Source organism: Erythrolamprus reginae, chromosome 4 (assembly GCF_031021105.1).
Source record: "Erythrolamprus reginae isolate rEryReg1 chromosome 4, rEryReg1.hap1, whole genome shotgun sequence".
Classification (NCBI taxonomy): Eukaryota; Metazoa; Chordata; class Lepidosauria; order Squamata; family Dipsadidae; genus Erythrolamprus; species Erythrolamprus reginae.
In genome coordinates, this window is record NC_091953.1 from 68,105,834 (window position 1) to 68,119,922 (window position 14,089).

General features: G+C 41.0%; 1 protein-coding gene across 1 annotated transcript in view; it reads right to left on the reverse strand.

Annotated features, from left to right (window-relative positions):
- Nucleotides 1–14,089, reverse strand: part of USP9X (ubiquitin specific peptidase 9 X-linked) — a 270,458-nt gene that overhangs the window by 29,829 nt on the left and 226,540 nt on the right. Inside the window, exons 39-44 of the mRNA XM_070750538.1 lie at nucleotides 10,014–10,143; nucleotides 8,549–8,734; nucleotides 7,278–7,498; nucleotides 6,114–6,202; nucleotides 2,091–2,247; nucleotides 1,606–1,818 (exon numbers count right to left, since the gene is read on the reverse strand). Of these exons, the coding sequence (XP_070606639.1) occupies nucleotides 1,606–1,818; nucleotides 2,091–2,247; nucleotides 6,114–6,202; nucleotides 7,278–7,498; nucleotides 8,549–8,734; nucleotides 10,014–10,143 (996 nt within the window). The remainder of the gene's footprint in view (nucleotides 1–1,605; nucleotides 1,819–2,090; nucleotides 2,248–6,113; nucleotides 6,203–7,277; nucleotides 7,499–8,548; nucleotides 8,735–10,013; nucleotides 10,144–14,089) is intronic.

The following is a 14,089-nucleotide window of genomic DNA, read 5'->3' on the forward strand; positions in this document are numbered from 1 at the left end:
ATAGCAAAATATTTTGGTTTTAATTTTTTTTTAAATTATTATTTTCCTACACGTTAAGTTTACACAGTACAGACATTTTAACTCATAGATCTAATAAATTTTAAATTACCAAATATAGAATATGAAGTAATTCCATTTTTGTGTATGCATTACTCTCAAAGGGAATTTTATATGTATGTACATCTTGGTATATTAACATCTGCAACCATCTTGCCATTAATTTAGGACCCATAAAAACAGCATTCTACTAGTGTTGTTTTGTTATCTACATTTTCTTCCATTTGAGGTTCCATACTGTACAACAGAGTGCTCCCAATAAAGGAAAAATAGAAAATGCTGCATATTATGCATATTCTATTACATTTGCAGGGCTCTGTTCCACTGGAAATTTTGACTATGTTGGCTTTAGCAAGAATACACAATACAGTGATACCTCTACTTAAGAACTTAATTTGTTCCATGACCAGGTTCTTAAGCAGAAAAGTTTGTAAGTAGAAGCAATTTTTCCCATAGGAATCAGTGTAAAAGCAAATAATGTGTGAAAACCCATTAGGAAAGAAATAAAATCTCGGAATTTGGATGGGAGGAGGAGGAGGAGGAGGAGGAGGACAATCACTGCCAAAGGAAGAAGGTGGGGTGAGAGGAATCAAAAAAACCCAAAACTTTAAGGCTTAAAAAAAAAAAAGAGGGACTCTGAGACGGCGAGGAGGAGCACGCGCCTCCCATACACCCAGCACAAGGCTGCCTCCCATACACTGCGCCAGAGAGAGAAACCCAGGCGGGCAAGAGGGGGGAACCTCCCGCTCCTTGACTGAAAGGTGGCTACTGTTGCTGCTGCTGCTACCTGCTTCCACTTCCTTCCCATGCTGAAGGCCTCCCCTCTTCTCTCACTCACTCACTTTGTAGCCAGCGCCTTTCCTTCACTGTGGTGACTCCTTGGTTTGGCTGACGCCGAGTTGATTCGACCAGGGCGAAACGCCCCCTTTGGCCTTTCTGCGCTCAGACGCTCTGGGAGGCAACAAAATGCTTTGTTTGCTCTGGACTGCCAAAGCCTCTTTAAGCGCCACTGAAAGGCTACTCTGGCAGCCCCGAAAAGCCCGAGATGGCCAAGATTAAGGGGGAAATGGCAGGAAACGGGTGGGGCCTTCGTGCCACTCTCAAATTTCCTGGGAAAGTTTTCTGGGCTTGGGTTCTTAAGTAGAAAATGGTTCTTAAGAAGAGGCAATTTTTTTTTGAACACCCGGTTCTTATCTAGAAAAGTTCTTAAGTAGAGGCGTTCCTAAGTAGAGATACCACTGTACTCACCACTTATTTTCGTGACCTTCAAACAACTAAATATAATTCGATACTTGTTACTACTAAGTCAATTTTTAAAAATTAAATGGATTATTTTCACTTTATGCATAGGCAGCAATGAAGTAATAAAGGGTCAGGTCAAAACTTGTAATGGTTGCTGAATTAGTTTTTCAGTGGAATATTTAGTCCAATGCAATAAAATAAAATATCAATCCATATATCTATTATATGAGCTGTAATTCTATTAAGAATTTTTGTGATAGATTATCTATATACCAATGAATTTCAAAATATCATTAGATTTCTCACCTCTTCGGGGCACAGTTCGCAAGCCTTTGCAAGAGTCATTCTTGCACTGTGAGATCTCTCCAGAAAGTAACCATTTGATGTTTCATTACTCTGTACTGGTGGAGACCAGTTATTGTATGTATACTGTGGGTTGCCAGTATAAGGCCTACGTTCTAGCTCATCTCCAAGCCACTCTACTGCCCAGGTCCATTTTCTCTTCAAATCTCCATTACTCTGTAGAGATAAAATGAAGTTATTCCATATTTGAAGAATTATTCCAACTTTTCCATTCCATTCAGCTTTTAATATAATGCATTACTTCTTGTTCATGACTGAGAATTAAATAAATACTAAAAATAATCTTTCTATGGGGAGGCAGGATTTTATTAAAATAATAAGTTGATTTAGCTGGTTTATTCTGGTGAGAATTCAGTTTTGACCAAAAAAGCCTCCATCAATCCAGGTTTTTTTCAATGAACACACAAAAACAATATCAAAACGATTACCTGTAAAATTTGATATGCCACAGGACAGTTGCTGAAGAGAGCTACCATACATTTTATACACTGGTAAGCCCTTTTTTGATAATGGTTCTTGGATCGTTGAATGGTATCAAACAACCCATCACGATCATCTGGAATTCCTTTAAGTGCATTGTGAATCCTTAGGGAACCCAAACAAATTAAAAGATCAGAATTTAACAAAAGCAGAAAATCTATAAGAGTGATGGCAAACCTATGACATGGGTGCCACAGGTGGCATGCAGAGCCGTATCTGCTGGCACACGAGTTGTTGCCCTAGCTCAGCTCCAACATGCATATGCTAATTTCTAGCTCGCACAGAGGCTCTGGAAGAGCGTTTTTGGCTTTCAGAGAGCCTCGGGGGGGGGGGGGCAGCGTTTTTACCTTCCCCCGGCCACAGAGAAGCCTTTGGAGCCTGGGGAGGGCGAATCACTAGCTTACTGGGCCCACCAGAAGTTGGGAAACAGGCCATTTCCAGCCTCCAGAGGGCCTCCGGGAAGTGGAGGAAGCTGTTTTTGTCTTCCCCAGGCATTGAATTATGGGAATGGGCACTTGCGCGTGCGCAATAGCACACGCGTATGCTCTTTTAGCACCCGAGGAAAAAAAGAGTTGCCATTGCTGAGCTATAAAATTGTCTGTATTATAAAAAGATAGCTTTATTCCTTTCCAATTTGTCTTTGGACTAGATCCCAGATTTCACAAAGAACTAATATTTAGCTAAAGCACATTTATGCTAATTTTGCTTTATAACAATATTTTCATTAATTACAGAAGAAGGAAGGATTAATTAAAATCACCTTTCTTCACTCTTCTGGGATTTGTTTTAAAAAATAGCAAGCAGCTTTAAAATTAGATGAGTACTGTATTACTTTTTTAATATTAGCAGAAACTTCTGTTTATATAATAAATAAAAGAGGACACAGAATATAATGGAAGACAATTGCAGAGGGCCAACTTAAGAAGCAACAAAAATAATAATGCTTGTACTTTTAATATCTGAAACTGTAACTACTACCGTATGAATAGAATATTCATTTATCTATATTCATTAAAGCATCTAAATAGCAGAATGTTAAATACCTATTATATAAATATCATTGTGCTGAAACAGTACACTATTAAAAATGAGAAGGTGGAGCAATATATATTCTATATTAATATTTTAAAGGGTTGAGCTCATTCTATCTTACGCATAATTTAATTACTCTTTTGTATATTTTTATTGTATCATATGCACAATTATTAGGCAAGTTATTATTTGGACTGTATCATCCTTTGTATGCATATTTTTCACTTCCAAGCTATATAAATTTAAATGCTTAGTGGATATGAGCAGATCAGGTGATGGTGTAGTTGGGTAATGAGGGAGGATGTGACCTAAGGAGAGCGACACCTTATAGTGTGCATAATTATTAGGCAGCTTCTGTTTCTCAGGCAAAATGGGCTAAAAAAGAGATTTAACTGACTCTGAAAAGTTAATAATTGTAAAACGTTTTTCAGAGGGATGCAGCACTCTTGAAATTGCTAAGATATTGCGGCATGATCACAAAACCATTAAATGTTTTGTTGCAAATAGTCAACAAGGTTGCAAGAAATGTCTTGAGAAAAAAAAAGATGCACATTAATTGCCAAAGATTTGAGAAGAATCAAATGTGAAACTACCAGGAATCCACTATCCACCAGTACTGCAATATTCCAGAACTGCAACCTATCTGGAATGCCCCAAAATACAAGGTGTTCAGTGCTCAGAAACATGGCCAAAGTAAGGAAGCCAGAAACCCAACCACCACTGAACAGGACACATGAGTTGAAAAGGCAAGACTGGGCCAAGAAATATCTGAAGACAGATTTTTCACAGGTGTTATGGACTGATGAGATGAGAGTGACTTTTGACAGACCAGATGGATAGGCGGACCTATGGCTGAATCAGTAATGGGCCCAGAACTCCACTTTAACTCAGATGCCAGCAAGGTAGAAGTGGGGTATGGGCTGGTATTATTAAAGATGGTATGGGCTGGTATTATTAAAGATGAGCTAGCTGGGTCAACTCCCAAACCTACTGTCAGTTTTTAGAAGACGCTTCCTTCATGCTGTGGTACAGGAAAAAATCTTCATCTTTCAATACCACCATGATTTTTATGCAGCACAATGCTCCATTGCATACATTGAAGTACAGTGATATCTTGTCTTACGAACTTAATTGGTGCCAGGAGGAGGTTCGTAAGGTGAAAAGTTCGTAAGACGAAACAATGTTTCCCATAGGAAACAATGGAAAGCCAATTAATGTGTGCAAGCCCCCCCCCAATCACAAAAATGGGCGCTCTGCTGGGCGCCGCCGCCTGGCTGTCACCTTTTGAAACAGCCGGGTGCTTCTTGGCGTTCTCCTGAACGCCGAACCTGAAAATTTCGGGTTCGTGCCGCCGCCGCGAAGCGCCGCCGCCCAGCTGTCACCTTCCAAAACAGCCGGGGGGCTTCTCGGCGTTCTCCTGAACACCAAACCCGGAAGTTCGGCAAAAGTTCAAGTTCGGGTTTGGCGTTCAGGTGACCGCCAAGAAGCACCACCGCACGGCTGTCACCTTCCCAGAAGATCCGTGGAGCTGTCGGCCGGTCAGGAGGCTCAAACGGAGGTGGGGAATCCCAATAGGGAATTCCAGGGGAGGAGCTTTGACGTCACGGGGATGTCTTTCCTGGAGTCCCCGTTTTCGCCGGCCAGGAAGGACGTCTCCGTGACGTCAAAGCTCCGCCCCTGGAATTCCCTATTGGGATTCCCCACCTCTGTTTGAGCCTCCTGACCGGCCGACAGCTCCACAGCTCTTCTGGGAAGGTGACAGCTGGGCGGCGGCGCTTCTCGATGGTCACCCGAACCCAAGCGCCGTTGCAATGGAAGTCCGGCGGTGGGGCATCCCGGCGGCGGTGGCAGGTTCGTAAGGCAAAAAAAGTTCGTAAGAAGAGGCAAAAAAATTCCGAGCCCTGGGTTCGTATCTCGAAAAGTTCGTATGATGAGGGCTTTGTATTACGAGGGACTACTGTACTGCACTGTGTGACTAGCTAGTAAAGGCCTTAAAGATGAAATAATAATGATATGCCCCCCTTTCCTCACCTGACCTAAACCCTATTGAGATTTTGTGAGCCCTTCTTAAATGGGAAGTTTATGGTGAAGGAAAACAGTACACCTTTCTGAGCAGTGTCTGGGAGGCTGTGGTTACTTAAAAAAAAGGATCGTCAACAGATCAAGAAATTGATGGATTCTCTGAATGGAAGCTTATAACTGTTTTTGAAAAGAAGGATGGCTATATTTGTCATTGATTTTTTGTTTTGAAATGTACATTTTGAATTGTTTATTATTCTCACCTTAAATGCAAATAAACGAGTGAGATGGACAAATTTCCCTTTTTCATTTAGTTGCATAATGACTCTACACACTAATAGTTGCCTAATAATTGTGCAATACATAGATACTGTCCTAAAAAAAATCAAAACCTCACTTTTACTTTCTTAAATATTCAGGTTTGAGGTTTATTAACATTTTGGCTTTCCAGAGAGCACTGTAATTGTTCAATAATAAAATTAATCCTTCAAAATACAAGTTGCCTAATAATTGTGCACACAGTGTATATTAGCAATGCTATATTTTCAGTTTCATTTTGACACATCTTTAGTTATTATATTTTATCTATAAAACATTTAAATGTCAGTAAGAAGAAGGAACAGATTTTGTCTTATAAATATAATTACCCATAACACCCCCCTCAATACAAATACATACATAAATTTCAAATCTGTCAGTCAAACTTGGTCTGACCTTTAATAAATTCCATCCAATTATTAACTGGTCCTTTTTCTGGGGCAATAGTGTGCCCCATCATCACCTGAATATCTCCTGCTCAAACACATAATTTACATTGTTATAGAAGTAGAATTTGCATTTGTTAGGCAAGTTAATAATTAGTTTTAGGCTTCTAATAGATTTTCAAACAGAAGAAAAGACCAAGAGTCTCAAATGCTAACCTGTGAGTCTGCCAAGAATCCTCAATTAGTAAAATTTGGAGAAGTAGATCCAAATAAGGTCGAAGTTCGTATGTGTAAGAATAAGCAACCTTGAAAGGAAAATATTTACATACAACTTCTGGTAATTCAAACATATATCGCAATATATATATTATGAATTAGTATTATGAACCATTTTAGATCATAAAAACTATTGGTAAAATGTTTTTAAATAAGATTTTATAATTAAATAATTAATTATTCTTCATGTACATATGCCTGGGAATCTAGATATGTATATATCCATGTGTAATCATGTATAAGTGTGTCTGTAAAAGTAACTGAATTCTTGGAACATACTTCATTAGAATAAAAATACAAAAATACACAAGTATTTTTATGCTTTTCCACTAGATTAATTCAGATTAATATCAAATCAATTATCAAAAATTTGGGGAAGTCTATTTTTCCTTCTCCTATTCATATTCTAGTTCGACTAATAAACAATTATGGGTTCTGATTTTAGAAAGCCATTAAAATAAAATATAGAAGAGCCAACTTGGGAGTCTATTGTATTGCAAAATCAAACCAAGAACTGCAGCTACATTCCAGCTAACTATCGTTTTTGTTTTTGTTCTGACAGTTAAACTTTGATTTAAATTACTAACTGCAAAGGAAAGGTCTCCATTATTTACAAATGTGCATTACATATAAAGGTTCATTATTACAGAAATTTAGCTCACGGGCATGAATACACCATAGTGAAAAGTTGTATCATTTTAATGCGTAACATTTATGTCATAATTTCATTATACAAATTAAGTAAACAACTGTGGAAATATGATCTATCACCTGTAAAATCTTTTGTTAATTGAGTTTTGCCATATATGGTGAATTAAACTGCCTGAAAATTATTTATGAATTGCTTCCCTTGCATTGAAATTGCTTCTGAAGTAAAAATTGGTTCTTAAAGTTTAGTGCAACAAGACTTAAACCAACCCAATTCCTGTGACTTGGTTCAGAAACTTCAATTCTGCTATTAATTACTTGTTTTAATATGCTGGAGTCACTTTGCTTGGAAATGTATTTGAGAGAGGGATGCAAATATTTTATATGGATATAAATCAAACTGTACATATATTAATAACAATGATATGACAAAGCCATATCAATAGGGAATTTTACCTGCCAAAGTAATTCACTGAGAACTGTAGATGAAAACTGAGGATTTTCCCAACAGCAGAAACGAAGAAGTTTGATAGTCTCTTCTGAATTACTACAATCTTCTATAATTTTTTTGACATAACTGGTCCGTACAAACAAAATTTCTGCCACATTTTGCTGCAGTGCCATTATTGGTTGTGATAAATTAGGATCACCATATGGATTGTTAAGTGGAGGATTACCTAAAATAAGTATGCAGTACTTTATTTTTTGGTCTTTTTGATATATATTAATAACATCAAATTCTAAAACCCATGCTAACACACAAATATACATATCTCCTGTTTAACAGAAAAATCATGTATAAGAGTTTCCTAGATCAAGGTGGGAATTAATTTTCCAAAGGGACCAAATAAGAAACTGGAACAGTTGTAGAGGACTGTTGTACCCACCCCTCACTGCTGCCTCCCTACCCACCATCACTGTTGGCCAATCAGAGACAGCCAAAGGGCCAGATGTGGCCTAGATGTGATCCGCAGTCCATAAAGTGCCCAGGATTGACCTAGATCTAATATTATACCAAAGATACATATATAATTGAAGCTGTAGCAATTATTTGCATGAACACCAGTTAGTTATGTAAAATATCATTCCAGAATGTGGTGGGTTTTTTAAGTGCTGCAATGCTCTCATACTGGAGCTAGCTATTTGGTCATGCTACTTGACAACTGTATTAAAACAATAGTAAAAGGAAGTTTTATCTATCACTGGCATTGATTTCTATTTTACTGTACTAGCAAATTTAATAATACAATTTTCTTTAAAAGTATAATTCAAATGGTAACAAAATTAACCCAAGGAAGCTGGTGTTAAAGTAAAAGCTAGCACTTCCTCTAAGGACAGAAATGGAAGCATTAACCAAATGCATGGTTCTAAGTAGAAGCATCCATCAAACACACATTGCAATCAAGTCTAGGAACTAAAATTTCCATTTTCTACTTCAAACTGATTAATGCGGTTTCTGAAAAAAGCATCACAGAGGCCTGATTACTCTCATCTCTTTATCAGTATAGAATATACATTAGACTATAAAATTATTGATATAACATATTCAGTAATATCTAACAGTAATGAAATTTCTTATGCATAGCTGATTTAAATTTCTCATTATTTAAATTTCTCTTCTAAATTTCTAATGATTAAATCTATTAGAAACATAAAGCAAAGTTTATCCAAATTCCATCACACAGGTTTCATACTAAATACATTATTTATAAAGTGCAAAATAGTACCATTAATAGAAGACTGCATTCGTGATGCCACATTGCAACAGCGGATTAGTTGGGACACCACAGTGTATAGTTTGCCCAATTCAGCATACTGGTATTTGATTGGAGGACCTGGGCCTTCATCCAGTGCCACAAGCATAAATGTTGAAGGGACATTTAATTTTAAAAGTTGTGTTTTTTCTGCTACACCTAAATGGAAAGGCAATAAAAGGGAAAAATCATTAGGAATCTAATTACATTTTACCAAAATATTATCTACAAAAATTCATACATATCATAATCCAATCACCGGATCATGTTTTGTGGAAAATGGAAATGTGAATATAACCAGACAGCAACATCTAGTTGATTCTTCCTAGTAGATTCCCAAAAAAGCATGATCAAATCTAATTAGCATTTGAATGAGGACTACACGAATATCTGAAAACTATCAATTAAGATAGTTAATAGATGTCCTGATAGATGTCAAGAAAACATTTCCGAATAAATAAATTGCAAATTACTTCCATGTATATGTCAGGAAATTAGACACATTCATCAAAATTCAATCTCTCCAGTTATACATCACAATCAGTAAATCACTCAAATCGGCAAACAAATCTTTCTCATTGATTTCTATGCCGCCCAATCCCAAAGGACTCAGGGCGGCTTACAACAATATTACAATATAAAATTACAACAACAATAAAAATAAGTCAAAGAAAAAAGAATCTAATTACTAAAACCCTAGCTAAAACTCGTATTAGGACGACTCCATGACATGCATACATACCATTCATCCACAATCATAATTATACAGATGGTCAAGCTGATTAATTTAAAGCCCCCAGGCCTGCTGGCATAGCCATCTTTATGGCCTTACGAAAAGCTAGCAGGATGGGAGCAGTACAGACATGGGGGGGTTGTTGATTCCATAGAGCCGGGGCGGCAACAGAGAAGGCTTTCCCCCTAGGTCCCGCCAGTTTACATTGTTTGGCTGACGGGACGTGGAGGAGGCCAACTCTGTGTGCTCTAATTGGTCTCTGGGAGGTATGTGGCAGGAGAGGGTAGATAGAGGTGTACTTCCAGGATCCTAATAGGTGGTACAATTTATAATCAGTGCAACTTGGAACGTGCCAGTTCTGACAGATCTTTTTTCTCTACCTTTAAAGTTTAGAAAATATTTATTACTCCCTCTAGCCTTGGATTCAAATGTACATTGGTAATACATATTTCAAAGAAGCTTCCCAATTACTGATTTTCTTCACTGAAGAATTGGAGAGAATTTCCAGAAGATAACTTAAAACCACAGTTTTCACTGTAAAGGAGTTTCTGTAACACCTAATGGGCTATATAAAAAACTGGCATGAACCTTTAAATGAGATTGGATTATTTCAAGTGGAAGAGAATTACGGAATAATATGGCATAATCAAATGAAATTATCTGAACATTTAGTTTAATTGCTTTTAGAAAGAAACCGAAAATTACCTAAGTTGGAATATATCACGAACAAATTGAAATATTGCTGCAAATGACGTCCATGCTCAGACACTTCCCTTCTAAGAAGATTCAGCACAGCTCTTAACAAATGGTCACTCAAACTTAAATTGTCATATGCCTATAAAAATGAGTTAAATTTTATTTACAGGCTAAATAAATTAGGACATAAATTACAGCTTTATTAAATCTTTTTAAGGGACCAACTGGACTAGGAACAAATCTCAAATCACAATGTAATGAAAATGCATATTAATTATTTTATGCTGCTATGAAGATCTACTGTAATGTATGCACAGTGTATGCATATAATGTAGAGAAATAATAATAATAATAATAATAATAATAATAATAATAATAATAATTTATTAGATTTGTATGCCACCCCTCTTCGAGAACTTGGAGCGGCTCCCAACAAACAATACAGTCTACTCGTCTTACTTATGCCCCTTCATATGAACTTTTGGTGATACAAACCCGGGGTTGACGATTTGTTTGCCTTGTCTTAAGAACCATCTTCGTTTTACGAACCCGAGCCCGGGTGCATGGGCTCTCTTACTATGTGTGCGCCCCTGTATTGTGCGTGCGCTCTCTGACTGCCGCCAATATTTCCCTGCCTTGTGACTGTCACTGTCGAGATTTCCCATTTGATTACAGCCCCCGCCGGAATTCCGCGGTCGGAGAAAGCGCTCTTACAGCCGCTTCGCTGGGAGCGCTTTCATCAAGCGCTTCCGGAATGCCCGCCCCACCTCCCCTGCAGCCCCTTCGCTGGCAGCCCTGGACAAGAGCGCTCCCAGCGAAGGGGCTGGAGACGCGGGGCAGGCGTTCCCAAAGCGCTCAGAAAAAGCGCTCTCGCAGTCGCTTCGCTGGGAGCGCTTTCTCTGAACGCTTTGGGAATGCCCGCCCCGCCCCTCTCGCAGCCCCTTTGCTGGGAGTGCTTTCGTCCAGGGCTGTCAGCAAAGGGGCTGCAGGAGAGGCAGGGAAGACATTCCCAAAGCGCTCGGAGAAAGCCTGCCTCACCTCTCCTGCAGCCCCTTCGCTGACAGCCCTGGACGAAAGCGCTCCCAGCGAAGGCACTGCAAGAGGGGCGGGGCAGGTGTTCTCAAAGCGCTCGGAGAAAACCCTCTTGCAGCCGCTTCGCTGGGAGCGCTTTCGGTGAGCCAGTCCCTTCACAGTCGCCCCTCTGCTCCAGCCCCGCCCTCCCAAAGGGTGGGGCTGCCACGTCCCGGCGGATTCCATCCCTCTTGCCAGGACAAGAGGATAGTGGTGGCGGTGGGTTCCCTTTGAGGAGCAGCAGCAGCGCCGGGAATGTCACATCCAACCCCCGGCTGACCCCGCCCCCGAACAAAGATCTGAATGCTGGCAGTAATGGGCAAAAGGGGTGAGTTTTGGGCTTGCACGCATGATTCGCTTTTCCATGGATTCCTATGGGAAACTGTTTCATCTTACGAACTTTTCACCTTACGAACCTCGTCCCAGAACCAATTAAGTTCGTAAGATGAGGTATTGCTGTACAAATCCAATGTAAAAAACAGAACAATTAAGAAACCCTTATTAAGAACAATCACACAACTCAACATACCATACATAGAATGGGACAGCCCGGGGGAATCAATTTCCCCATGCCTGGCAACATAGGTGGGTTTTCAATAGTTTATAGGAGAGGAGGGTGGCGGCGGTCCTAATCTCTGGGGGGGAGTTGGTTCCAGAGGGCCAGGGCCACCACAGAGAAGGTTCTTCCCCTAGGTCCCCCCAAACGACATTGTTTTGTCGATGGAACCCAGAGAAGTCTGACTCTGTGGGACCTAATCAGCTGCTGGGATGCGTACGGCAGAAGGCGGTCTCGAAGGTATTCTGGTCCGATGCCATGTAGGGATTTATAGGTCATAGCCAACACTTTGAATTATGACCGGAAACTGATCAGCAGCCAGTGCAGGCTGTGGAGTGTTGATGTAATATGGGCATATTGGTTGATGTAATATGGGCATATCGGGGGATGCCCATGATTGCTCTCGCAGCCGCATTCTGCATGATCTGAAGTTTCCGAACACTTTTCAAAGGTAGCCCCATGCAGAGAGTGTTACAGTAGTCGAGCCTCAAAGTGATGAGGGTATGAGTGACTGTGAGCAGTGACTCCCAGTCCAAATAGGTGCACCAGGCCAACCTGGGCAAATGCCCTCCTTGCCACAGCCGAAAGGTGGTGTTCTAATGTCAGATGTGGATCGAGGAGGACATCCAAGTTGCTGACCCTCTCCGAGGGGGTTAATAATTCCCCCCCAGGGTAATGGACGGACAGATGGAATTGTCCTTGGGAGGCAAAACCCACAGCCACTCTGTCTTGTCAGGGTTGTGTACGAGCCTGTTGACACCCATCCAGACCCTAACAGCCTCCAGGCACCGGAACATCACTTCCACTGCTTCACTGACTGGACATGGGGTGGAGATGTACAACTGAGTATCATCAGCGTACTGAAGATACCTCACCCAATGCCTTTGGATGATCTCGCCCAGCGGTTTCATGTAGATATTGAATAGCAGGGGGATCGACTCCTGAGGCACTCCACAAGGGAGAGACCTAGAGGTTGACCTCTGACCCCCCACTAACACCGACTGCGACCGACCGGAGAGATAGGAGGAGAACCACTGTAAAACAGTGCCTCCCACTCCCAACCCCTCCAGCCGGTGCAGAAATATACCATGGTCGATGGTATCGAAAGCCGCTGAGAGGTCAAGAAGCACCAGGACAGAGGATAAAACCCTGTCCTGGGCCCGCCAGTGATCATCCATCAGCGTGACCAAAGCAGTTTCCGTGCTTTAGTCGGGCCTGAATCCTGACTGTTGAGGGCCTAGATAATTGGCTTCTTCTAAGGACCGCTGGAAATGGAGCGCCACCACCTTCTCAACAACCTTCCTCATAAAGGGAAGGTTGGAGACGGGGCGATAGTTGTTAAGAAGGCTTCTTGAGGAGCGGGCGCACAAGTGCCTCCTTGTAGGGAGCTGGAAAGGACCCCCTCCTCAGAGAAGCGTTGACAATCTCCTGGAGCCAGCTCTGTGTCACCTCTCTGCTGGCCAAAACCAGCCAAGAGGGACACAGATCCAGTAAACAGGTGGCGGAACTTACAGCTCCAATGGCCTTGTCCACTTCATCAGGTATCACCAGGTCAAACTCCTCCCAGACAGGTGGACAAGGACGGGCCATAGTCACCTCGACTGACTCGTTGTCAGTCAACTCTGTTATCCAATTGGAGTCAAGCTCCATCCGGATCCGAGCGATTTTATCAGCAAAAAATGAGTTGAAGTCCTCAACACTGCTCTACAAGGGCTCCCCAACTCCCCCCTGGTTAAGGAGGGAGCAAGTCACCCTAAAAAGAATGGCCGGGCAAGATTCCGCTGATGCAATCAAGGCAGCATGATGCACACATCTTGCCGCCTTGAGCGGCACCTTGTAAGTCTTAAAATATGCTTTTACAAGTGTTCAATCGGATTCAGACTTACTTTTCTTCCAGCGCATCTCTAGACAACTCTTCTGGTGTTTCAACTCCCAGAGTTCCTCGGTGAACCAAGGAGCTCTCCAGGGTCTAGCGCCATGGAGGTCGCAATGGCGCAATCCAGTCAAGAGCCTCCGTCGCAGCCTTGTTCCAGGCCATGGCAAGAGACTCTACCGAACTGTGGACAAGTGTATCTGGTATAACCCCAAGCGCCTTCTGAAAGCCCTCTGGGTCCATTAGGCGTCTGGTTCGGAACCACCTAGTTGGTTCCGCCTCCCTGCGGGGGGGGGGATTGGAGTCAAGAAGTCAAGCTGCAGTAGAAAATGTCTGACCAACTATAATCAAACTCAGATTATCTTAGGTCCTTAACAAAGTCTTGATAGATGAATAATAAACCAAATTCAGTTTTTTAAAAAATTATTATTATTATTATTATTATTATTATTATTATCATCATCATTATTATTTAGACTTTGCCCTTCTATGAAGACTCGGGGCGGCATACAAGGCTAACTGGGCAACCAACCACAATAATGATAACATTCCATCTTTTTATTATTACACAATACACACCCACAC